The sequence below is a fragment of the Thunnus albacares genome, chromosome 4, assembly GCF_914725855.1.
Source record: "Thunnus albacares chromosome 4, fThuAlb1.1, whole genome shotgun sequence".
Classification (NCBI taxonomy): Eukaryota; Metazoa; Chordata; class Actinopteri; order Scombriformes; family Scombridae; genus Thunnus; species Thunnus albacares.
The window spans coordinates 3,783,955-3,808,796 of NC_058109.1; the positions used below are offsets into that span (position 1 = coordinate 3,783,955).

At 39.9% G+C, this 24,842-nt stretch overlaps 2 protein-coding genes across 14 annotated transcripts in view; one reads left to right on the forward strand and one right to left on the reverse strand.

The window, feature by feature from the left end:
* The window catches only part of LOC122981168 (hemicentin-1-like), a 738,767-nt gene that overhangs the window by 466,127 nt on the left and 247,798 nt on the right, over nucleotides 1–24,842 (reverse strand). The gene's annotated exons all lie outside the window — the stretch shown is intronic.
* LOC122981166 (dedicator of cytokinesis protein 3-like) overlaps nucleotides 1–24,842 on the forward strand; it is a 210,899-nt gene that overhangs the window by 177,434 nt on the left and 8,623 nt on the right. For 6 of the 13 annotated variants that reach the window (XM_044349757.1, XM_044349756.1, XM_044349755.1 and 3 more), the window contains 34 exons: nucleotides 541–647; nucleotides 946–1,117; nucleotides 1,514–1,611; nucleotides 2,503–2,586; nucleotides 2,985–3,085; nucleotides 3,623–3,704; nucleotides 5,501–5,671; nucleotides 6,191–6,370; nucleotides 8,030–8,222; nucleotides 8,669–8,796; nucleotides 9,184–9,330; nucleotides 10,770–10,868; nucleotides 11,127–11,221; nucleotides 11,381–11,456; nucleotides 11,965–12,065; nucleotides 13,046–13,104; nucleotides 13,352–13,500; nucleotides 13,786–13,871; nucleotides 14,043–14,069; nucleotides 14,845–14,940; nucleotides 15,272–15,332; nucleotides 15,786–15,879; nucleotides 15,971–16,119; nucleotides 17,101–17,187; nucleotides 17,593–17,697; nucleotides 18,026–18,167; nucleotides 18,396–18,562; nucleotides 19,710–19,796; nucleotides 20,257–20,436; nucleotides 21,619–21,702; nucleotides 22,386–22,502; nucleotides 23,006–23,136; nucleotides 23,792–23,936; nucleotides 24,611–24,692. In XM_044349757.1, the coding sequence (XP_044205692.1) occupies nucleotides 541–647; nucleotides 946–1,117; nucleotides 1,514–1,611; nucleotides 2,503–2,586; nucleotides 2,985–3,085; nucleotides 3,623–3,704; nucleotides 5,501–5,671; nucleotides 6,191–6,370; nucleotides 8,030–8,222; nucleotides 8,669–8,796; nucleotides 9,184–9,330; nucleotides 10,770–10,868; nucleotides 11,127–11,221; nucleotides 11,381–11,456; nucleotides 11,965–12,065; nucleotides 13,046–13,104; nucleotides 13,352–13,500; nucleotides 13,786–13,871; nucleotides 14,043–14,069; nucleotides 14,845–14,940; nucleotides 15,272–15,332; nucleotides 15,786–15,879; nucleotides 15,971–16,119; nucleotides 17,101–17,187; nucleotides 17,593–17,697; nucleotides 18,026–18,167; nucleotides 18,396–18,562; nucleotides 19,710–19,796; nucleotides 20,257–20,436; nucleotides 21,619–21,702; nucleotides 22,386–22,502; nucleotides 23,006–23,136; nucleotides 23,792–23,936; nucleotides 24,611–24,692 (3,882 nt within the window). The remainder of the gene's footprint in view (nucleotides 1–540; nucleotides 648–945; nucleotides 1,118–1,513; nucleotides 1,612–2,502; nucleotides 2,587–2,984; nucleotides 3,086–3,622; nucleotides 3,705–5,500; nucleotides 5,672–6,190; nucleotides 6,371–8,029; nucleotides 8,223–8,668; nucleotides 8,797–9,183; nucleotides 9,331–10,769; nucleotides 10,869–11,126; nucleotides 11,222–11,380; nucleotides 11,457–11,964; nucleotides 12,066–13,045; nucleotides 13,105–13,351; nucleotides 13,501–13,785; nucleotides 13,872–14,042; nucleotides 14,070–14,844; nucleotides 14,941–15,271; nucleotides 15,333–15,785; nucleotides 15,880–15,970; nucleotides 16,120–17,100; nucleotides 17,188–17,592; nucleotides 17,698–18,025; nucleotides 18,168–18,395; nucleotides 18,563–19,709; nucleotides 19,797–20,256; nucleotides 20,437–21,618; nucleotides 21,703–22,385; nucleotides 22,503–23,005; nucleotides 23,137–23,791; nucleotides 23,937–24,610; nucleotides 24,693–24,842) is intronic. The other 7 variants (XM_044349761.1, XM_044349762.1, XM_044349759.1 and 4 more) reach the window with 7 other exon arrangements.

The window sequence follows — 24,842 nt, forward strand, 5'->3', positions numbered from 1 at the left end:
AAGTGATATCAAATGATTATTTAACATGTTTAGAGAGAATTTTTAAAAAATAGCATAGAGGTGGCACATAGCCTATAAATTAATTATGTCAGAGTTAGATGGATGCAATTTTCACTTTTTATGCTTGACTCCAGCGTAAAAGAGACTGACTGTGTCCACATACCAGCAAATTTTTCCTCCAAAGTGAACTTAAGCATACTTGTAGCAGGGCTTACTGACCAAAAACATGAATGGGTTTGCTGTAAACTACTTTGTCTTTTTCATGTTCACAGAGTCAAATGTTGACGGAAAAAATGAATATTACATATTTGTTATGATAAAACTTTAAATTATCATCCATTTTCACATTTTCTAAACTTGCTTCCTTGTCGTTATTATCAACTTTATTTACCAAGTCAGGAAATCAAAGCAAAGCCAGGAGAAATTTTGCTTTACTCTGAACTTCCTCTGTCTCTCTGTCTCCTCTCTCTCTCTCTCTCTCTCTCTCTATCTCTCTCTCTCTCTCTCTCTCTCTCTCTCTCTCTCTCTTTAAATCTACAGCAAAGGACAAAGGAGAGAAGAAGCTGTTTGGCTTTTCCTTCACTCCTCTAATGAGGGAGGATGGAACTACTCTTTCTGATGAAAGTCATGAACTCTACGTTTACAAGGTAAGAAATGACTCTTGCATTAATGCTGTACTGTCCGCCTTTCTATTGCAGTCAGTATTGGTTCTCCCAGTTGTCAGGAAGCCAAATGTCTTCCAGATATTTATTTTGTTTTTCAATATAGATTAAAAGTTTGGGGGCATTTATGCACCAAAAATGTGCTACTGTACAATGTTAGCAGTTGTGTTACAGATGTTACATGTTGGAATAGAGTAAAAGATGGCTTTTAAATCTTTAATGGTGCCATTTATCACTCTTTTTCCTCCTCTTCCTTCTTGTTCCTGACTTCTCTTGGCCTCAGTGTGATGAGAACACAACCTTCAGTAACCACGCACTCTACCTGGGCCTGCCCTGTTGTAAAGAAGACTTCAACAGCTGTCCCAGCATCCCCTCCAGCCTCATCTTCCAGCGCAGCACCAAGGAGACATTCTGGATCTCCACACAGCTCTCTTCCACCAAGCTCACTCAGAACGGTACACAGCTGATCCAACATTATCCAGCATAATACTCTCCAGACTCAGCCAGTGTTGGAGTGTCGCAATATAACTTAGAGCATTCTTTTTATTCAAGCATGGCACCTACCATGCAGAACAGTCATAGATAATGTAAATATAGGCTTAAAAACACACTTCAGTGATACAGATTAATCTTAGTCTTAATCATACGCGACTTAATTTTAAACCTTCCTGAAAAGAACAGGAAACCCTTAACGTACTGTTATTGTGTCACCATGTATTTATTCATTAATCCTTTTTGTGTGATGGACCCTGGTGTTGTTAATGAACTGTAGAAGGCCTTACTAGAACTTTCATGGTGTCATACACCATTTCAGTTTGTGTCTGGTAGTTGACATTGCTGTTGTCTTCCAGTGGACCTTCTGGCTCTGCTTAAGTGGAAAGCCCATCCTGACCGGGTCATGGACATCCTCGGCCGGCTACGACACGTCAGTGGAGAGGAGATCGTGAAGGTGAGGTTTAGTTGAACAAAAATCTCTCAGTCTGTAACAAAATAGAATATAGTCAGTTATTTCCTTTGTGGTGTTACTGTATGTATTCTTACTACAGACGCTTTCTTCACTTGAACGCTATCATAATGTTCTGTACCTCATGTATTCCCTGGCAGCTTTTTAACAACATCTGAGGTATGAGACAATTAGCAGGTCACATCATTCTGTTTTAATTGGTCTGTGGTCGCTGATTATTTGTTTCACTCCTTGACGTTTCTGTCAGAGCACCAAAACCCTCGTGTTAACTGTGCCACTGATTCAAAGGCATGTATGGGAATATTGTTGTTAAGTTTAACCTTGTAAAGATAACTTACACATTTTCTTATTGTATCTTATTAAAAAGATCCAGTCATTTTTGAGAAAGAATCATTTGTATGTTTGAACTAATTAATAATCAAGCAACTTCTATTCACATTTTAAATGTGTACAGTATTTCCTGTGCAGGGAGTGTGGGCTCAGTGCCTCATTCAAAGGACAACAGGAAACATGGTTTTGCTCGCATTGTGTTTGTAATCCTTCAGTTATGAGTCACTCATTGTATCAGGCAGTCACCCCGCAGAGTCTTCTCTTAATCTTGATATGCAGTGTGCATAAAAAACTAAAGAGGCAAGGTGACCCAGTGGTTCGAGCAACTGGCCTGTAACTAACAGGTCACAGGTTAAATCCTTTGACAACCACATGAGATGTCCCTCAGCAAGACCCTGAGCTCCAACACCTGCTCACTTACAGCATTCCTTTCTTACAAGCCATTCTTCACCTGACAAGTCATACCTGATAAATGCAAAAGTACTTAAATGCAAGTTTAACAACAGACCAAATGTTACCGTAACCATCTGTATATGTATGTGACAGTTTCTCCAAGACATTCTGGACACCTTATTCTCCATCTTGGATGACAACACCGACAAATATGGACCACTGGTCTTTCAGTCACTGGTAAGTATGTGTTAAAAAAAAGAAGCCGAATATTCACATCTGTCTACTTTGTGAGAGACTCAGTGAGCCTGAGTATAAAAACACTGCAAAGAACAGTCTGACATGACTCACTGTCAGTGTCAGTCTATTTTATGTCAAGCATAATAGAAAACAAATAGAAAATAGAAACTCAGGCAGTCAGACAGGGATTTATGGGATTTATGTTTTAGCAACAATTAAAAATACATCAGAAATTAAAAGTGGATGATCTCAGGACAAGATCACACTTGATCAAGTTTGTAGAAAATCATCTGACACACACATGCACAGTCTGATCAAGGCGAATAAAAAGACAATTTTATGTACATGTAAGGCTTTAAGTATTTCAACTCATTATGATGTTGGTGTCTCTCTCTCAGGTGTTCATCATAAACCTACTCAGGGACAGTAAATACTACCACTTCAGGCCGGTGATGGACACGTATATCCAGAAGCACTTTGCTGGTGCTCTGGCCTACAAGTGAGTGTTTCCCTTTAATAACTCACAATCTGACTGTAACCTCACAGGCTGGTTCACTAGTCAATGCACTGACAAACTACAGTACACTCGAACACAGTTCACTCTCAATAAAAATATGCAAATGTGTGTTGAGCATGATTGTATGTGTGTGTGAGTGGGAGTGAATGTGTGACATCATTGTTTTCAGAACGGCATTTTCCATCCATCAATTTCATTTTCCTAATTCTTCCAACAGTCCTGATATGTCAAAGTATTTATTCTTTCAGATACATTTACATGCACATAAATCACAACATTACTATAAATACCCCCCTCCCCCATGTTGATTAATTTATATTCACTTCAGTAAGAGTTAAAGAAAAGCTATACAAGTGCTCATGTACTGTATTGCTTAATACATTTTTCAAAACTGAATTTAGGTCCTTCTCTTGAGACCAGCTTCTCTATATAAGGAAAACAACACTGTGTGCACATTGTCAGATGTCATGATTTAATATTGCAGGTTTAAATGCAGTGTTTAATGTTTGTTGTTTTCAGAGAGCTGATCCGCTGTTTGAAGTGGTACATGGACCGCTCTGCTGAGGTGGTCAGACAGGACCACATACAGGAAGCAATGAGGGTAAGAATTCACACGAAATCAAGTGTCGCAGCAAAAACTCCAGTGACTAAGAGCCAGAGCAAGTTGTTGCTCATGATCTGACTGGAGAGTTTAACACTCTCGAAACAACAGTAACAAGAGCAGTTATAAAGGGAAGCTATACAAGTGTTCAGCTATTGCCTAATCATGGAATGACTAGTTAATGCTGCACTATTATACTAAAGGTATAATATGTAATTATTCCACATTAAAATGTCTAAAAACAACTAGACCTATGTTATATATGTTGTTGAGTTGTGTACTTAGATTATCCCAAATGTTTCCAACAATTTTCAAACCCAGAGAAATCTGTAATTTAATCAAAGTAACGGACCGTTTCATTTGGTCGCCTGTCGATGGCGTCATACCTCCTCTACCAAAGAGTAAACACGCACAAGATGCATACGGCGGCGCTGTGTTTGTCCGCTACAATGGCGTCTACCAAAGAGTAACTCACACACATACAAGATAATACATCGGTGTTGTGGTTGTTCCACACAAACTGTTATAAATGGACTTTTATTCAGTTTTAAGACACATTTTCATGATAAATTTAGGTTGTTTTTAACTATATCTTTTAGCCAGAAGAAGAATTTTAGTCATTGGACGTCTGGATCTTAAGTTATAGGAGAAATAAACGGGAACAAGTGTTAGCAGCAGCTCGGCTAACAGCCCGTACCGGACGTCCGGTCGTCACTGTACATGGTCGGAGAAACACTGATTTTTAAGGTGAAACAGCTTTATTCAGTGTTTTTACCTGTTATCTCCGGGTCTGTTTATTCTGGAGAAGAGGAGACCTCTGCGGGTAAAAACATCCCGAATGATTCACACCGGCGTAATCCTATTCCGAGGAAGCTGGTTATTTAACAACAAAGACAACAACTCCCATGATCCCTTGCTACTTCACACCGTCATCATACTCTGTCTTTTGTTATTGTTTTGATTGAGACCCCTAGCGGCTGAAATTACATATTGTGAGTTTAAAACATATGTACTTTGTCTGTATCATCCCTTTTACACTTTTACACCACCGTAATACTTTCCACTGAACGTCCTCGCTCAGTCAGCATATATTCACCATCATCATCAGTATTGTGGGCAGAGCTTAGAATAGATGTACCATCTCAAGCAGATGTACAGAATGTACCACATTTAGCAGACAAAAGCTGGTCAGTACATTCAAATATTTATCAGACTCAAACATCTGTCTCAAATGGGTCACACTGTCGTGTAAAAGTGGACGGTGTGAATTATTTAGGATAGTTTTGACACATACTGCAGCTGTGGGTTCATATCTGAGTTTTTATTCATCGTTCACAAGCCTGTCTGAGTCCATGTCCACAGAGTTTTATCCTGTATCTTTCTGTCTCCTTCTTCCATAAACTATGCACTTATTCATCCTTTTAGAAGTAAAAGACTGATCCAGATGTGACACTGCCATCTTGCTCTTTCTGCTCCATTTTCATTTACTGGTTTATCCTGTAAAGCACAATATAAATATCAAACGTATCTATCTCGGCATATTCAGATAATTATACAAATTGGCATAAATCAACATTTTTGTAAAGGCCTTAATAGACATTTTTAAAAGTCTAACGTCTTATATTTTTGTTTGATGAAATGTAAACACTACACACAGAGACTACTGTCTCTTCTCTATAATGGATTATTTGCTTTTTCTATATAATTCTGTAACTTTTCACGAGTCATGATGTTTCATAATGTCTCTCTCTCTGATTCTGACGCCCTCTTCTCCCTCCTCAAACGTGTTCTCTCAGGCCCTGGAATATCTGTTTAAGTTTATCGTCCAGTCTCGCATCCTTTACTCTCGGGCCACTTGTGGTATGGAGGAGGAGCAGTTTCGCACCAGCATCCAGGAACTCTTTCAGTCGATCCGCTTCGTCCTCAGCCTGGACAGCCGCAACTCAGAGACCCTCATCTTCACACAGGTGAGGACACACACACACACACACACACACACACACACACACACACACACACACATACATAACATGGGTTCTACAGATTCTTCCAAATGTTTTGCTTTTAGGACTTTTCGTTAATTGTTCTTAATTGTTTTTTCTTTTTAGAGAAGCGTCAAATGTCAAACTTATATATTTTTGATGTGCTAAGTAATGTCCTTTTTTCACAGCTGAAATGAAACTGCAGCTTGTTGTGTCTTTGTAGTTTAGATGAGACTTTTATTTGCTTTTATAACAGCTAATCCCATAATTTATTTATATTTGCTTATAGTTTAGATCATTTTCTTCCTTAGGTTTTTTCCCATCTCCTTTTAGTTGCTTTAATCTGACTTTATCTCCTTTATGTACCTCTTTTTACCTTTACCTCGGACCATACCTTGCTTCCTTCCCTCACCGTCTCTTTCATTCTCCCACAATTCTTTGCTCCATCCTTTGGGTCCCTGTTATTCCTCCTGGGCCTCTTTCCTCCACACCCACACACCACAGGGCTCACAGCCTTGTCCAGGCCCAAATCAGGTCCCAGGTACTGGCGCTGGGCCTACCGCTCCTTTAACTCTAGCCCCGGGCCAAGCCCAGCCCCCTGCCCCAGGACAGGTTCCTGGCAGCGGGCAAAGCAACTGCACTCAGGCCTGGAGCTCCAACGCTCTGCGGCCGTCTCCACTGTCAGTAAGTAGACGTCTGGATGAAAACCACAACACCCTGTTCCTTGTGTGAAGCCCAGACTGCTAATTCACCTGTTCAGTTGTTTGTGAGCCTAACCTCACACACACACACACACACACACACACACACACCCTGACTGCTGTCACATACACAAGCACACATTCCTGACACGTCCTGCACCGACTGCTTCATCACACCTCTGTTGATTGATTCCAGTATCATAGTCTTCTAACTGTAAACACACCTGATTCAGAACTTTTTTGATTCATTTCCTCCCAAAAAACCAGCGACTCTGTGTTCTGTTACAGTCAAAGTCATTATTCATAGACTCACATCAAACCCTGAAGAGTGGATGCTCATTCAAATTAAAAAAAAAAAAAGTTGTTCACATCCGTTTTTATCTGCTTCTTCTTCTCTTGTTGTGAGGCAGAGAGCTACTAAAACCTTCACAGTGAACTGGCTTCACCAAAATGACAAAATCATAATCATGACCTGATGTCATGGATACATGCATTACATGATATTTATTTTTAGGTGAAGTTTTGTGAAGGTTTCCCAATTCACTTATCCTAATCCAAGATGCAGGAAATGTTCCAGAGAGTCAAAAGGTTTTAATCAAGACCCTGAAATTCATGTCAGACAGGTCTGATCCATAAAGGACGCAGAGCTGACAGACATGATTCTTTTTTTTTTACATGGAACATGCTATTTGCACATGAAAATGATAATGAAAGGGAACATTTCTTCTTCTTTATGAACTTGTTTGTGCCAAAACTTGATCCAAATCAATTCTGTCATCAATAAGATGGAAATGTAGCTGTTTATCAGCCTAAATTAAGCTGCAAGAAGAAGCAGAGAAAGCCCCGGAAAGAGTCTTTTGGTGAATCTGGTCCTGGATGTTCACCACCTTTCAAACCACCACAGTTGTGTTACGTCACATACTGTAACCCTCCAACTACTGTAAAACTATTTTCTTTAAGCACTAAAATTCTCAAATCTCATCTGCGGCATCATCCTGTACTGTTCTGTGTCTCTGAAACCAGCCAATGACCGCTGGAAGCTCTATCTCTCACCTTTCTCTGCAAATTCTTGTGTTTTTTTCTATTTAACTTTTTCCTGTTTCTCAAGATTTTGTCTTTTTCAATGAATTAACTTTGGGTTTTCTCCGTATTCACTCTCTTGTGTGCCTTTCAACTGTCTTACAGCGTGGTGAATAGCTGAATTGCAAAATGCAGTATGTCCAAAAATAGCAGAGAATATACTTGATACCGGATGCTTGGCTTGAAAATCATATGAAAAAACAGCCTGCAGTCAAATACACCATTATAGTGTTACTGACTGTCTGGGCCAGTGCACACCAATGTGTAATAGAAAGGATCAGCATTTTGGAATTTCAGCTTTTCACCATTTTCACCATGACTCACATCTGCTCTGTATTACAGAATGAGGGCATGCTCACATTTCTTTCCACTGCTAACTCAGAAACTTACATTATTAATCTGCAACCCAATCTCTCTCTCTCTCTCTCTCTCTCTCTCTCTCTCTCTCTCTCTCTCTCTCTCTCTCTATCTCTCTCTCCCTTTAACTTTCTTTTTCACCTCTGCCCTCCTCTGTGAATACTCACTTTGTCACTCACCTTCGTCTCTCCCTCCTCTTCCTCAGGCCGCTCTGTTAAACTCTTTCCCAGCGATCTTTGATGAGCTGCTGCAGATGTTTACAGTCCAAGAAGTGGCAGAGTTTGTGCGTGGCACTCTGGGCAGCATGCCGTCCACGGTGCATATCGGACAGTCCATGGATGTGGTCAAGCTGCAGTCCATAGCCCGAACCGTGGACAGCAGGCTCTTCTCTTTCCCCGGTAAAGATTCCAGTAAAAACATCAACACATCTAATTAATCTACTCAACTAACCGGAGTCCATTATGTCATTTTGGGCTTTGCTGATTATTTCATTGAAGAAAACCACTGATATTATTACTGCTCTACATTGTCAAATGTAATGTCATATTATGTCTGGTAGATTATATTTAAAACTATTGTGACTACTGTGATGTACTTCCTGAATCTTTGCGTCCGTCCTTAAACCTTAAACACAAATTATCACTCTTGTTAGTTTTGTTTATTTTTTAGGTTAACCAGTTACGACCTGTCTGCCACAGAGCCCAGATTCTGACATTACCAGCATCAAAACTGTAAAAACCGCTAATAAATGTCTTTTCATGTCTGTGTGTGTGTGTGTCTGTGTGTTTGTGTGTGTGTGTGTGTGTGTGTGTGTGTGTGTACGTGTGCACATTTCTGCCCTCAGAGTCTCGAAGGATCCTGCTTCCTGTGGTCCTGCATCACATCCATCTTCATCTGAGGCAGCAGAAAGAGCTGCTTATCTGTTCTGGAATACTCAGCTCTATATTCTCTATTATCAAGACCAGCTCACTGGTAACACACACTTAACACACACACACACACACACACACACACACACACACATATACACAAATAAAACACTGTCTGCACAGACATAAAAACTGTGTCCATGTGTTGACATGGGATTTTTCAGTTGGCTGTTAAGCAGTAGAAGATTCATATACTTCCTTAATCCAACAAAATGCATGATTCATCATTAAATGTTTGTTACAACCCACAATGTAAAAGTACCTGATGATCTTACAGAATTTGGTCACATTGGTTCTATTTGTGGCCTGTTCTTCTTTTCTTTACTCCCTCTTCCCCATTGTTGCTCTCTTCTTCCTCCTTTTGACCTTTGCACCATTCCTTTCCACACCATTCCCTTCACTCCCCTTTTTCTCTCATGTCTCCCTCCAGGATACATCAGTGCAGGAGGAGGTGGAGATGATGGTGGAGTCCCTATTGGACGTCCTGCTGCAGACTCTGCTGTCAATCATGAGCAAGAGCCAATCGCAGGAGGCGGTAAGGGGTCAACGCTGTCCGCAGTGCACCGCGGAGATCACTGTTAGTAACTAACAATACGACTACTACTACTTCACCTCCCACCTCCCTCTATCCCTCCCAGGGCTGGGCAATATTTGAATGTCTGTTTTTATCGCTCCTTTATATTGTCATATTGTAAAATCCCCATATGACAACTGAAATTTTTTTTTAAATATGTCACAGTTTGAGATCTGAAATAATAAGCAGCACAATATGATTTTATTCCAGGAAAACACTTCCAAACTATTTGACTCATTGAGATCAAGAGTGTAAAACTTAATATTTGAATATTTCATATAGTGAATATAGTTAACGTGTCAACATCAGGCTAATGTTGTGATAATTATCACATTATTAATTTTGTACCTATTGCCCTCCCCTAATCCATTCCTTCATCCATCCTGTCTGCCAGCACATCTCCTCTTCACATCTGTTATTTCTCTCATTGGACACTTCTCAGTGTTCATCTTCTTCCTTCTCTTCATCCTCCTCTCTTTCTGCATGCTTGGACACATTAATTAATTCTTATTAAAAGTATTGTTTTGTTGTTCCTTGCATCCAATCTTTGTAATATTTATCCCTGGAGAAGAACAGTATGTATCTGAGTCATATCGTAGACGTGTCATGTAACTGTGTATATATACTTCCTCTGAGAATAAGTAGTTTTTGTCAGGTATAGTTTGCATATTTCATACATTTCAGTAATGATGTTATTGTGATTGTTATATGACTATTCACCATCTTTCATTCACATTTCACATCTTTCATCTTCGGCTCAGTCCCAATCTAGCGCCTACACACTTACTCCACCTCCACTTTTACATTCTGAATGGAGGTTTCAGTTTATTAAGGGGAATCCCAAACCAGTTAGTGATGAGAGGAAGTAGCAAATAAAACCACCCAAAATGAGTCTAAACCAGTGTTGACTGCACTACCATTAACTGGAAGCGTGAGTACCAGATAAGAAAGCAAAGATCAAAAATTTAAGTTCCATCTGCATAAACCTATAGCTACACTTTCCATACGATGCCTTCCTTGTATTGATGATTTTGTCCTAGATGTTTTTGTTTTTTCTGCTACCCATATATACTTGAATCAGTTCTAAAATGAATGTATCATTATATCATACGTTGACTGTCGTGGAGATGTTGTACATTTACAGTTAAACATTACATAACATACAGTAGAGTAATGCATCAGCTGCCATCTATCAGTACCTGTGGTGAGTGATGTTTTCTGTTCATGTTGGATGATGGCGAGTATGTTGACCTGAATGAATTATTTCCCACTGGTGACTTCATTCAGAGTGACTCTCTGTAGTGAAAGGTTAACGAGTAGAGATCGGTTTGGGAAAGAGCCTTATTGTTACATATCTCATCCTGCTGTCATCATCTCTGATTGTTCACTCAATGCTTCCGTGTGATTGGCTCACATGCCTATCCCTGGGTTCCTATTGGCAGGGAGAGTATGTGTCCTGCCTCCTGTCCCTCCTCCGCCAGATGACAGATATCCACTTCCAACGCCTGATGGAAAACTTTCAGAGCAAGGAGGAGCTCAAGGTAAAGGAAGCTGATGGCCACAACATGACAAACTTTAGATAAATGAGTAAATGAAAAAGCAAGTTTTGTATCCGGTGATTTGAAGAAAGGTTTAATGGTGTAATTGCAGAGGTATAGTCATATACGGGCGAAAGGAAAACAACAATTTTGCCCAAATTCCTAGTTTTGCCATAAGTTGATGGCAGTTTTTGTGAAGGTTGTTTAAGAGAAGTTAACACTTAAACTCCTCCATCTTCTCCTCTCGTCCCCTCTCTTCAGGAGTTCTTGTTGAAGATTCTGTGTGTGTTTAGGAATCTGATGAAGCTCAGTATTTTCCCCCGCGACTGGAACGTCATGAGGCTCCTCACCAGCAAGTAAGACACAATAAACTCCTACACAGAGAGCTTTGACGGTGTTTGTACAGATGTTAGTGTTTGTGTAACAGTGTTTAGCATACATCACAGACTCAAGCTGGATTGAATAAGACAAACTCAGACTACCAACAACTGTCTGTGTGTGTTTCCTCTCTGCAGCATCATCCTGACCACAGCTCAGTACCTGTCTCCCGCTCTGCACAAGAACTTTATAGAAGCCGACTTTGACTTTAAGGTTTGTGGACTTTAACTGACACACTTTCATTCACGCACAAACCTACAAACTTTGTCTGTTCAAACTGGAAGTCGTCATGGTAACTGTGATGTGAGACTAACCACCAGTTTCTCTCTCCACTGAGTTCAAAAGAAAAGTTTTTCTGTTTTTTATTCTTTTCTCTTGGACAGAAAATACCTGCTATCCAGAATCTATTTGAATGTAATGTTGAATATTTCTTTCACATAATTGCTCTTTAGTCACTTTCAATGACAAAAAGCTTAAAGCATGTCCTCACTCTGAACCACATAACACTGAAACTAATAGCAGTGAATCCACCGCTGAGAATGAAAACCATGTGAACTTCTGTCAGAGAAGGCCGCAGGCCGCTGGCGGTCACTCAGCAGCAGGAGGAGCAGGGACTGTCGGAGAACCAGCTGAGCGCTCTGAACAAAAAGAGTAAAGACAAATGTAACCTCAGGAAGTGGAACCTGTGTGTTTGTTTATTTGTTTGTTTGTGTGTGAGCAGGTCTGGAACTCCTACTTCAGTCTGGCGGTGTTGTACATCAACCAGCCCAGCTTACAGCTAGAAAACCTGAGTCCTGTGAAGAGGAAGAAGGTCTTGGACAAGTAAGGACACACACACACACACACACACACACACACACACACACACACACACACACACACACCAACACCAGAAGACATACAGGAAGAGAAGAAACCATGCAGTTGAAAAACAGATACCCTCTTTCTCTCTCACTACTACTTACAAAGTGCAGACAACATTACACACATAAAGGCACACACATGTAGTTTTTCCGTGCTTGTTTGCGTAGCACTGCATACACAGACACACACACACACACACACACCATCATACAGACTTGGCTGCCAGCATCTTTTTCATCAGTGTCATTCTCAATGTTGTGTGTCGTCGGCAACTAAAATGCTGAGAGTCAGAAGTTGAAAGAAGCCGTTTTCCTCTTTGAAGTACAGCAGCGCTACAAACTTGGCGACCTACTTTATCAATCCTGCAGGAACACTTCTTTACTCCAGGAAAGCTCATTTCCCTCTTTATCAGGCCTTTTCCACCAAATAGTTCCAGGAAGGAGGGAGCCCCTGATACTAAACTATTAAACTACCTCAGGCGTTAGAAGTTCCTCCAGCTTCTCTACATCTCCGTAATACTGAAAATTAGGCATATTAGGTCGATATGAATTTAAAAGTCGTGACTTGGATTGAAAAAGCAAAATCTTGTGGGACTGTGATGTTTGAGAGGATGTAGGGAAGGAAAAGTGCAGCGGTGGAAAGATACAATAAAAACAGCAAGACAAGACACCTGTTTCTGAATTATTGATCATCTGCTAGTTCATTTTCCTCTTCAGTATTCACTGTATTCAAACAATTAGCAAAGAAAACTTATTTTAAAATTTGTCAGGAAGTCGACTACACAACAGTCATTTAAACATCAATAATGTAAAAATAAACCACTGTAGTAGATTTGCTTATTTATAAAAGGAAACAGAGGAGCTGAAAGACTGCACTATGATCCAGAGAGTATTAGTAATGTTAGTGGTTCAACTTATTACTTTATCTTTCATCTGCAGGTATGGTGACATGAGAGTGATGATGACCTATGAACTCTTCAGCATGTGGCAGAACCTGGGTAAGATTTTCTCTACACCTCACCAAAGAGATGAGTTTAGTTTACATTACTTCAGTAGCTGCAATGTTAAAGTCTCAGTTCTCTTTCATTAACGTCTGTACAAAGAAATGTCTTTTTCATTCTTCTTCGTTCTAAAATCTGAAGCATAAGATCTTTAATCCTCTTAATCTTTCCTGATATAGCTAATTTACACTAATTGATTTACTGGTTGACTGAAGATGAGTTGATACATGTGTGATTGTTGCAGGTGAGAATAAGATCCATTTCATCCCCGGTATGATCGGTCCGTTCCTGGGAGTGACGCTGGTCCCTCAGGTGGAGGTACGAAACATCATGATCCCAATCTTCCACGACATGATGGACTGGGAGCAACGCAAGAACGGAAACTTCAAACAGGTACACAAACACACACACCTGGGAGCAACAACAACCTTAAAACAAACAGCACTTACAGTATTTGTGTGTGTGTGTGTGTGTGCGTGTGTGTGTGTGCGTGCGTGCGTGTGTGTGTGTGTGCATGTGTGTGTGTGCGTGCGTGCGTGCGTGCGTGCGTGCGTGCGTGTGTGTGTGTGCATATGTGTGTGTGTGTGTGTGTGTGTGTGTGTGTGTGTGTTTGTGTGTGTGCGTGTGTGTGTATGTGTGTGTGTGCGTGTGTGTGTGTGTGTGTGTGTGTGTGTGCAGGTGGAGGCTGAGCTGATTGACAAGCTGGACAGTTTGGTTTCTGAAGGGAAAGGTGACGAGAACTACAGAGAACTCTTCGGTTTGCTGTAAGCAGCTCTTCTTTCTGGTCGTCTCTGCCTCTAACTCTTCTTGTCTCGGTCTGATTTATAACCAGTGTGAATCCTTCTGTTCTGTCTTTGGTAACAAAGATTAACTCTCAGTTTTTCTGCTCTAACGCTGCTGTTGTGTGTTTGCTTTGCTCTGTGCTGCGGGACTAGAACCCAGCTGTTTGGGCCCTACCCCAGGTATGACATCACTAACTCATAAGGAGACAGAAGGGCTGATATTTTACTGATATGGTGGCGTGAGTCTGTAAAACCTGCAATTATGTCTCAGTTAACCTACCTTGAAGAGTCAAAAAAATGTCTGGTTTTCCAGTTTTTTGTATTGTAAAAAAAACAAACAATCTATTAACCCACAGTTTGGAGATTGAAGACGTTTTTTATTTGTTTGTTGTTTCAGAGGTTTGTTTACTCTCCTGAAACCAAAGTCTTTATCACTTCACACATTGTAGTTATGAAAACTCATAAAACAACCAGAGTTTTCAGATAGACTGATTGATTTGTTCTTTGATTGATTAAAGATTAAGTGATACATGCTGGTTGTAGGTGAGAATAAGATGTAACTTTGTTTTCAACAATCAGTTCTTGCTAATGAACAGACCATCACTCCTTTGTTAAAATACATTATTCATATTTTAGTTAACGAGATACTTTAAAGGATGAATCCAAATAACCAAGAAAACCACATTTGCTACCATTTGAACTTACTAACTCAGGTTTACTCTCTGGTTTTCTTCTAACCAGCTATTTTCTGGGGCTCTTTGACATGAAGCCTCATTATTTTTCTGCTGTCTGACAAAAATATTGCGTCTTCACATGTTTAAGATAACTGTTAAGGAAAACAGCAACCAGATTATGTAAATGATCGAGGCTCCAGCAATTACATTTCTGTTCTGGTTTCTGCATAGATCGCAGGGTTGTGACATTTGTGACTCATTTTTGTCTGTTTTCTTTGAAGTTTGTTGGAGAAGATCGAGCAGGAGACGTGGAGAGAGACGGGGATCTCCTTCGTTACCTCGGTTACACGGCTGATGGAACGACTGCTGGACTACCGGTAACATACATGTGTTTGTATTTGTAGTACATAAATTATTATCTAGTATTTGTCCAGGATAGCTGTCTGTTGACATGTTGAGCAGCATTTTGTTTACATCAACATCTACATTAGACTTTGACTCATGGGAAATGTTGTTTTTTCTGCTTAAACTTTTATTGTCCAGTACAGTATAAGCTTGAAATATCAACAACAAAGTCCAGGAACATGTTTCAGCATCTGTAAGAAAACCCACTGAGTTACAATCACAGGTGGAACAGAGGCTCATAAGGAGAGAGACGGACTTCAGCTTTTTATTGTTGTTCATTAACTTGGTCCATCTTGTCTTTAGGGACTGTATGAAGGGAGATGAGACAGAGAACAAGAAGATTGGCTGCACTGTTAACCTCCTGGTAAGATTTATGTCTTATTCAGCCAACCACTGTCACAAATGCAAAACCTTTAGTATTTAGCACAGTATATGACCAGTGAACCAAATACTATTGTAGGTTTGGATCAAAACTGACATAACATATAAGTAGAAATTGACTTTGGATTGAGAAGTTTTGTATGTGTAAACATGTCGTGTCTAAAGGCGTGTCTACACGGGGTGTTTCAGACTCATGCACATCTGATTGAACGGATATACTTCTATCTTAATCAATAAATCTGTCTACACTGGGCATGTAACAGCAATTTATACACTTCAAGAGTGTTTTCTTCCATTTAAACACGTAACTACAGTGTTACACTGTCAGCACTGTGCCTGAATGCATCCTGTATAGACCCACGGATGGAGAACTGAAGCTGCTGCTACGCTACGCCTCCTGTGTAGACACGTTGTAAGTTTGTTTGTATCTTTTTAGAACTTCTACAAGTCCGAGATCAACAAGGAGGAGATGTACATCCGCTACATCCATAAGCTGTGTGATATGCATCTACAGGCGGAGAACTACACTGGTACAGCACACAAACACATACACACACATACATACACTGTGTGAAAGAGGTATGACTGCTGTCCTATTGTACCTGGGTTGTTTGTCCACAGAGGCTGCGTTCACTCTGCTGTTATACTGGGAGCTGCTGCACTGGGACGAGCGGCCTCTAAAAGAGTTCCTGCATTATCCCGCTCAGACAGAGTGGCATCGCAAGGAGGGGCTCTGCCGCAAGGTCATCCACTACTTCAACAAAGGCAAGGTAAGGGATCCCACATACACACCCACTCAACACACACGTTAGGATTCATCCACTAAATGATCAAATAAGATAATACATGTTGAGTCCTGATATATGAAATAACTGACACGGCGGAGGCGAAGAACGCTGCAATACAAAACAAGTCAACTCTGCTCTCTATGTCAGGACGCCTCAGTGTGTTATCAAGCCGCTGATAACAGGCAAGAAGAAAAGCTGTCATCCATTTTTTACATTTTGTTTGTAGTCTGTTTTTCAAGCTTGTCTCAATCAACAGCCAGGTGCCGATATGAACATTGAAACAGGTTTTGCATGCTGTAATCGTTCCTCCTGCTCATACTGGTCATGGCTTTTCAAGTGATGGGAGACAAAATCCACTTTGTCCTCGTTCTCTGCAAAAATGTGTTCCACAGTTTATCTGAAGCTAATATGAAGCTTCGGCAGACTGAGGTAGACAAATCAAGTCTTAAGTAGATCAAAATTCCTTCTTTGTGCAGCTGTTTGTGTTTTAATGTTCATATGAGCAGCCGACTATTGTTCTAAGACAGACTTAAAAATTGTGAACCCTATGTCTTTTTCACTAGTGGATTATTTGGTAACATAGCATGAAGCAGAGGCACTGTTGCTATGGTTACCTTCAGTTTAATCCACCTTGAACAGTGATTTGGAACTGTGTCTAAACTGTTGTATGGATCTGCGCTTGTGGTACTTTATTATCTGCCAGTTTAATGTGAGGTCATATTACATGATTTTAATGGACGTCTGCCAGCTAATCTGGAACATCTTCTGTGACTCTGGTATAAACACACACACACACACACACTCATAGCTGTTCATTCACTACTCCAACAAGATTAGGGAAGAGAGAAAGATAAGTGTAGTGAACATCATGAACACCATTTTTGCTTAAAACCATACTAAAAAAGTTTGTGTGTGTGTGTGTGTGTGTGTGTGTGTGTGTGTGTGTGTGTGTGTGTCCTCCAGTGTTGGGAGTATGGTATTCCTCTGTGCAGGGAGTTGGCCTTTCAGTATGAATCTCTCTATGACTATCAGAGTCTCAGCTGGATACGGGTGAGCTGCATCACACTCAAACTGTGGTTTCATATCATGACTCAGAAACCACATCACCACTAAATCTGGCACACTGTTACACAACTTTCATATCACTTCTATCAGCGTTCTCAGTTACCATAGATGCCAAAAATATTTCATGATATTATGAAACTCATTATTTAAGGTCCATATATAATGATATAAAAACAAGAAATAAACTAGTAGTGTCTTTATTTGTCCCTCACTGGCACCTGTAGTAATTATATAGTTCTCTATTTCACTGTTTACATATAAACATAAGACAGTGAAACAAATAAACAAACATACAAATAATGAACATAATTTTAGAATTTAGTAATGAAAGGTATAGTAAATATGACTTTATCCTCCTCATCATCTTCCCTGTGTGGCCTGTGTGTGTAGAAAATGGAGGCAGCATATTATGACAACATCATGGAGCAGCAGCGTCTGGAGCCGGAGTTCTTCAGGGTCGGCTTCTACGGCAGGAAGTTCCCCTTCTTCCTCAGAGTGAGTCACACCTTTATCTTTTAGATTTGTTTCACAGTATTCTTGGATGTTTACCAATTCAAGTATAACGTCAACAAGTTATCATAAAAGTAACTGTCATTAATACAACAGATAAAAGCCTTAAAGATGGCTCACTAGTTCGCTGGTTACCACAAAGAAATGTAAACTATAGTATCTCTGCTTTTATATAAGAGTAGAGATAAACATTGTGTTCAGGAAATACATTTGTATGTATTTAACTATAAATAATCAGACTATTAAAGTGATTTTCATTAAAACTCTGATCTCTTTTACCCTCTTTTGTTTGGTTTTGATTTATCATCACCAGAATAAAGAGTTTGTCTGTCGCGGCCATGACTATGAAAGGCTCGAGGCCTTCCAGCAAAGGATGCTGGGAGAATTCCCACAGGCCATTGCAATGCAGCATCCCAATCAGCCGGATGAGGCCATTCTGCAGTGTGACGCACAGTGTATCCTTCAGCAAAAGAGGAAGCACTTTACATTGATGTGTGTGTGTGTGTGTGTGTGTGTGTGTGTTACATGTGATTCATTTTAATATTAATACAGGACTCACATGTTCATAAGCTAATTATTCTGTGGCATCTCTTCTAAACACCACTACATTAGTCTCATTACAGTGCCAGTGCATAGTGTATCACATTTATTCAGTTAGTTCTTTGACCTCCTTCTCGGCTCAGACCTCCAGATTTACGCAGTAACACCGGTACCAGACAGTGTCACTGTCCTTCAGATGGACCGAGTCCCCGACCGTATCAAGAGCTTTTACCGCGTCAACAACGTTCGCCGTTTCCGTTACGACCGGCCCTTCCACAAAGGACCCAAAGACCGAGATAATGAGTTCAAGGTGAGTGAGACGTTCAAACTCAGGACCGCTGTGTGTTTGTCTGTCGTATCTGTTTTTTTTTCCTTTATTTGAATGTGTCACATTTACTCAATCTGTATTTTTTCACGTTTAAAATGTGAAAATGAATAAAAACTTAAATGACAAAAAAATGAGGACTGCACACAGACTTGCTTGTTATATGAACTTCTTCTTTATTCAAACAGCATTGTGCTGAATCAAAGGCCAAGGTTTCAGCTTCATCAGGAGCTAAACAGGAATAATGGGTTGAAAACCACCTTTTATGAATTTTCAAACATCACACAAGACGTCCTTTAGGATAAATACATCATTCAGTAATCAAACCATCGTCAGCATCACCTGTTACCTCTTACCTGTCTTTGCTTTACAGATTGTAGCACCATCTTGTGGTTAAATCAAAACAAACAAAAAATCTAATTCTGATATAATTTCCAACAAACTGTAACAAAGCTGAATAATAACAGTTAAACTCAGCTTGTAAAGAAACACCTCAAGTCTTCATTCAGTCTATGTGGCAATAGTGTGTTTAATTTGTGTATCCAAAATGCTTCACTTTCAAAAGCATTAGATCCAATAGAAGCCACCTCACTCATTGCAACTCACTGTCTTAATGCCTTGAAAGTGAGCTGGTTCTAGAAAATGTTTTTCTACAGGAGAAGTTGGAACCTGCTTCATAATTGTGCTTTTGTGTTGTACTGGTGTCTCAAGTAACACCCCCCTTTACATGAAGGTCTGTCCTGAGCAGGGATGCCTGAATTATCTGAGATGTTGAGACTCCATTCTTCCTCACAGCTGGTTCCAGTTTCTACTGGTTTGACTAAACTTAAGCTATGATCAACATCTTATAATATTGGATAGAAATGTAAATAATAACTTCTGTCCAATTCGTTATGACGTTTGAAACGACTCCAAAAGACCAAAATTAAAAACAACAATCATTAAACATTGCTGAATTCCCATTAAACGTAACTTGAACAGCACATTACAGTGTAATTTATAATGATTGAATTGAATGATTATTGTACCTGTACATCAAAATGACCTCAGTGATGCTGATGTTGGGATTAAACGTGTCACCTTGTAGATTCTGGACAGTCTGTCTCACTGGTTTCTGTGTGATGTGTTTCAGAGTCTTTGGATAGAAAGGACGACTCTGATCCTCACTCACCCTCTGCCTGGTATTTCACGCTGGTTTGAAGTGGAGAAGAGAGAACTGGTGAGTGAAAGAAAAAAAAACTTAATAGTTGAAGGGAGATACATATTTTCTGTAGTGCTGCAAAGATAAATCAATTAATCGTTGAGTTGCCAACTGTTGCTTTGGGAAACAGAATTTTATGGACCAAACAACTTAAATCAACAACTTAATAATTGGCAGATTAATTGATAATAAAAATCATTAGTTGCAGCCCTCATTTTCTGGTCTCTATCACCAATCTCTAGTAACCTACTCTACCAGTTAATGAAAGTCTTCATATGTCCTGAACACTCAATGTTTGGTAGTGTTTTATGTTCCAGCAACAGCAGTTAGTGTTGAGCAGAGATATAACTGGGTAGTTAGCTGAGTAGTGATAGGCTCTGTATCTGCAAACAGGAAATCTCAATGTATCTCTCTTTATACGTCCGTCCACCCATTTATGTCTGTATCTCTCACTTTGACTCCCTCATCTCTCACTCAGGTCGAGGTGAGTCCGTTAGAAAACGCCATCGCTGTGGTGGAGAATAAGAACCAAGAGCTGCGGACTCTGATCAGCCAATACCAACACAAGCAGCTGCACGGCAACATCAACCTGCTCAGCATGACACTGAACGGAGTCATCGACGCCGCCGTTAACGGAGGCATCGCCAGATACCAAGAGGTCAGCCAAAAAAAAGTTAAAGTCCCTCTCCACTCAAAAATAGATTTTTCCTCTTGTTCCCACAGTTGTAATGTGCAGAGTTTGACACTAGAAGGCTGTTTTCTGCTCAAAGTGGAAAGTTAATCTGAGCTCATCCTGGTCCAATATGAGGGAGAAGAAGGAGATGTAATTTTAAGGATTTTAACAAGATAATTGAACTTTTGGTGGAGAAAAAGCACAAATTATTATTCAAAGTAGAGATTTTATATGCATCTTAAAACATGTCTGGAAGGATCTTTAAAAACATTTAGTCAGACCCCATGAGGCTTCACCACATTTCAAGCAAGTGTAAAAAACCTGAAAATGTAAACTTGTCTTGTTGTTCATTTGAATATTAATATGCTAATGGAGATTCAGTGTTGCTTCTGCTAAAAGCATTTTCCTTCCAGATGGAAGTTATTGTTTGTTTTTATTTTATATGCATAACTTAACATACGAGACTCATCTGTTTTTGTTCTCAGGTTATTTATGATAATGACATGTTACATCATTATTTGTATGTCCTTCTATAGAACTAATTTTCAAAAAAAGCTGCGTTCCAGGAACTTGTCAGGTGCAAGGGAACAAATTAAAATTCAAAAAAGCTTTTGCACTCTGAAAGATGTCTCAGAAATCTCTTTTATTAAATTACAGAAACATAGAGGCAAAGAGATTTCTGAGACATCTTTCAGAGTGTGAAAACCTTTTTGACTTTTTGCTTTTATAAAAGCAATAAACCACTTAATGCTGTATAATGATTTTAATGCACATCAACTTACAAACACAGTCACAGATACATAGAATCATAGTTTCTATACATGCATATAAAATATTTTGCTCAAACTTCTGTGTGCATCACAAACAATCCAACATGATCTTCTAATCAAATGACATTACAGATAGTTTTAGCATGAAGGTAACTAATGCATTCATCCGTCGGTGCTGGCTAAAGAGGTGAGTTAGGGTGAAATCTTCTTCCTGCTTCTCTTCACTGGTAGTTTGCATATCTGTTAAAACAGGGACGTTCTGTGCTCTAACAAGGCTCAATATAGCCTCAGGTTATTATGAAAATTCACCTGCCATCACTGTTCAGGTAGTTGCATAAGAAAATAACATTCATTAGTGATAATAGCTTATAATGATGTTTTTTTTCTTGGTGACTAGGCTTTCTTTGACAAAGACTACATCACCAGCCACCCTGAAGACACAGAGAAGATCACACAGCTCAAAGATCTCATGCAGGAGCAGGTGAGATATTATTTTAAGGCCCTAAGTGTATTCTCATTTACAAGAAATTAGAAGCCTTTCATTGATGTTTCGTTTATGGACAGCTGACTAATGCCCCCTAAATAATCAGATAAGACAAATCTGTCTCATAAACCTCTTAATATGAGATTTTTATCCTGTGGCCTGTTCCTTAGTCTGACTGATTCTCATGTCAAACACTGAAGTGGATTCTTTACATCTATATTATGCTGTCGGTGATCCTTTTTTGTTTATTTGTTTGTTTGTTTGTTTTTAATCGCCACATTAAATTGACTCTACCTTGCACCAGAGAAGAAGATTAGTCAGTTAATCAGGGAGGTATTCAGTTTCTTGGCATTGTGGCTTTTGATTGTGAAGGTTTTATCCCTTTAGAAGCATGAATGTGCTGAGACAATTACATGCTGTTAGATTTTGATTGTATGGCCCGTTTGTGACTCTACAGAAGAACTCAGGGCAGTCACCAAATTATTAGGATTCATCCTGTTGAGACCAATATCAACAGTGAAGTTCATGAAAATCCAGCCAATAGTTGATAATTGATAAAAAGATACAATATCTCATCAAGTGTTGGTCAATGAGGAAAGTTTGACCTAATAGTCGCACTAGGACGTCCACTCTCTCTACACACTAAAAATATTCAGTGATGTTTCCTTGGTTTCCCACAGGTTCACATTCTAGGAGTCGGCCTGGCGGTGCACGAGAAGCTGGTGCACCCAGAAATGCGTCCCCTGCACAAGAAGCTGATAGATCAGTTCCAGATGATGCGGAGCAGCCTCTGCCACGTGAGTGCAGAAAAACATTCACACAAACAACTTTCAGTCTGTTCTACTTCAACTTTTTTTTAAAGCCGCAGAGCTCAGGGAAGAAAAATAATGAGAAAAACATACACATAATAGTTGTTCAGAAATACTTTTGTAAGCTCTTCAAAGCCAAAATACAGTATGACTAACCAAAACTAAACTAATGTTGAGTCTAGAAGAGGATTCCTTCTATTGTAAACATGCTGGAAGCATGAAGATCATCACAGTGAAAAAAGCTAATTAGCAGCTTCTTCAAAGAGGATGTTATTATGCTTCTAGCTAGCTTGTGACACTGCCTGTGAAACTGAACATTTCACCTTTTAGATCCTACTCAGCAGCTTCAAGTGATTATCCCAACATAACTATATGTGAATGTGTCTGGTCAACACTTTTGTTTTAGATTTAGAGTCTCTTTCAAACATGCATGCATACATACACATATGATACAAGCATATATCTGAAGGCAGTGTGAATATTCAGAGCAGTGTTTCTACGTGGCGTTGCAGGGTCTGCCTGGTTTAGACAAAGCTGGTTCAGGAGCCAACACTCCCAGAGGGATCCTGGCTTCTCACAGCCCCATGAGCCCCGAGGGCTTCAAACTCATGCACCGGCACAGGTCAGCAACACACACACACAAACGTTCACTTTAACCACGACTGAGACTTTGCACTGTAATATTGTTCTGCTTCGTCTTCATTGAGCGACAGCCTGTCACACTCACATGATGTCACATCCTCATCACACTTTATAGTCAACACACACACACCTCTCAGCTCTTCTCCATCTCTCCTCACAATGACGTGTGCTGTTATCATCTGCTGAATCTGTATCATTAAGGATCTCTGCTAATTTCCTCACTGCATCTGTATACTTTCTACTCTTTACTTCACACATCACACTGACTTTCTACCATTTTTCTCTCTCTTTCTCTCTCCCTCTTTCTCCATCATCACTCTACATCTTTGCTCCCTGCATGTCTTGACTTCAAACTCCTGCCTCATTCTCATTCTCATTAAAACACCTCATGCATGTTTTGGGTGTTGCTTGGTCTCCTTCCTATTATTTTCTGTTGTATTCTGCACGGCTCCTCGTTTGGACCTTCTTCCTGTCCATCCCCTCCCCTCCTCTCCTCGCCATGCCTCTTCCCCCACGCTGTTCTTGTTTCCTTCCTCTTGGCCTCCTTCCCTACCCTCCTTCTCTTTCTCCTCCCTCCCTCTACTTCAACCCCCACTCCTCTTTTTCCCCGCCATCCCTCCTTTCCCTCCTCCCAGTCCCATAGCCGTTTTGACTCCAGTGCGCAACTCCTCCTCCTCTCTCTCCTCTCACAACTCCAGTGAGACGGGGAATGTTGGCAGTCTGCTCATCCTGGCCGATGGCATGGTGGTGGAACACCCAGAGGACTTCTACCGCATGCAGGTCAGTGGTGCTCAGGGCTGTCAGGGTCAGTAAAACAAGTGCACATTGGGGCAAATCCATAAGAGGACAACAGATATTTATCAATTTGTTGTTGAAACTGTGTGATTTTGTCAAATAAAAAATATATACAGCAATTTAAACTGATGCTTTATGACAAGGAACAGTAGTTAAATTTGATTGGATGAACTTCCAACTTTATAATATATTAAATTATACAGTATGAAATATAATGTGCAACAAGGTAAATTGGAGCATGCATGGGAGCAGTTATTGACACACAGGATAAAAGGAAACAGAAACTAATCTCAGAAACTAAAAGTCCTTTTTGTACATTTGTGTTAGTGTTTCCACTATGTCTGAAAATCATGTAGAACAGGCTGATTAGACCCATGGCGAGTTAAAAAACACCACATTACATCAATAACACAACTTTAAATGCTATCTTTTAACAAAGATTGATCTCCATGTTAAAACTTTTTAAGACTAAAATATAAGGCTGCTTTAATTAGTGGGTTTATGAAAGAATTAATATTACAACTCTAGTTATAATTATCTCTTTTCTTTTTCAGTCCAACATTTGTTTTTACATAGTTGAACGTCACTGCTTTCAAGTTTCCACAATTTTGTGTCACTGTAGTTCTTATTTTCTTACTATCACGACTTTCTCGCTGCAGGCAAGCCCCTCCTCCTCCAGTCTTAGCTCCACCCACTCAGCGCCCTCTCAGATGATAAACTCCGCCCCCTCCACCATTAGAGGTAAGCAGCTCAGATACGGTACATAACTGCACTATTTCAACACAGAAAAATGTGTTTACGTGAGGTTACATGAGACATTGTTTTTAGACGCATGCATTTGTCAGAATTTTACAATATACATTTTTTTCTGGTACATTTTATCTCCTGTCT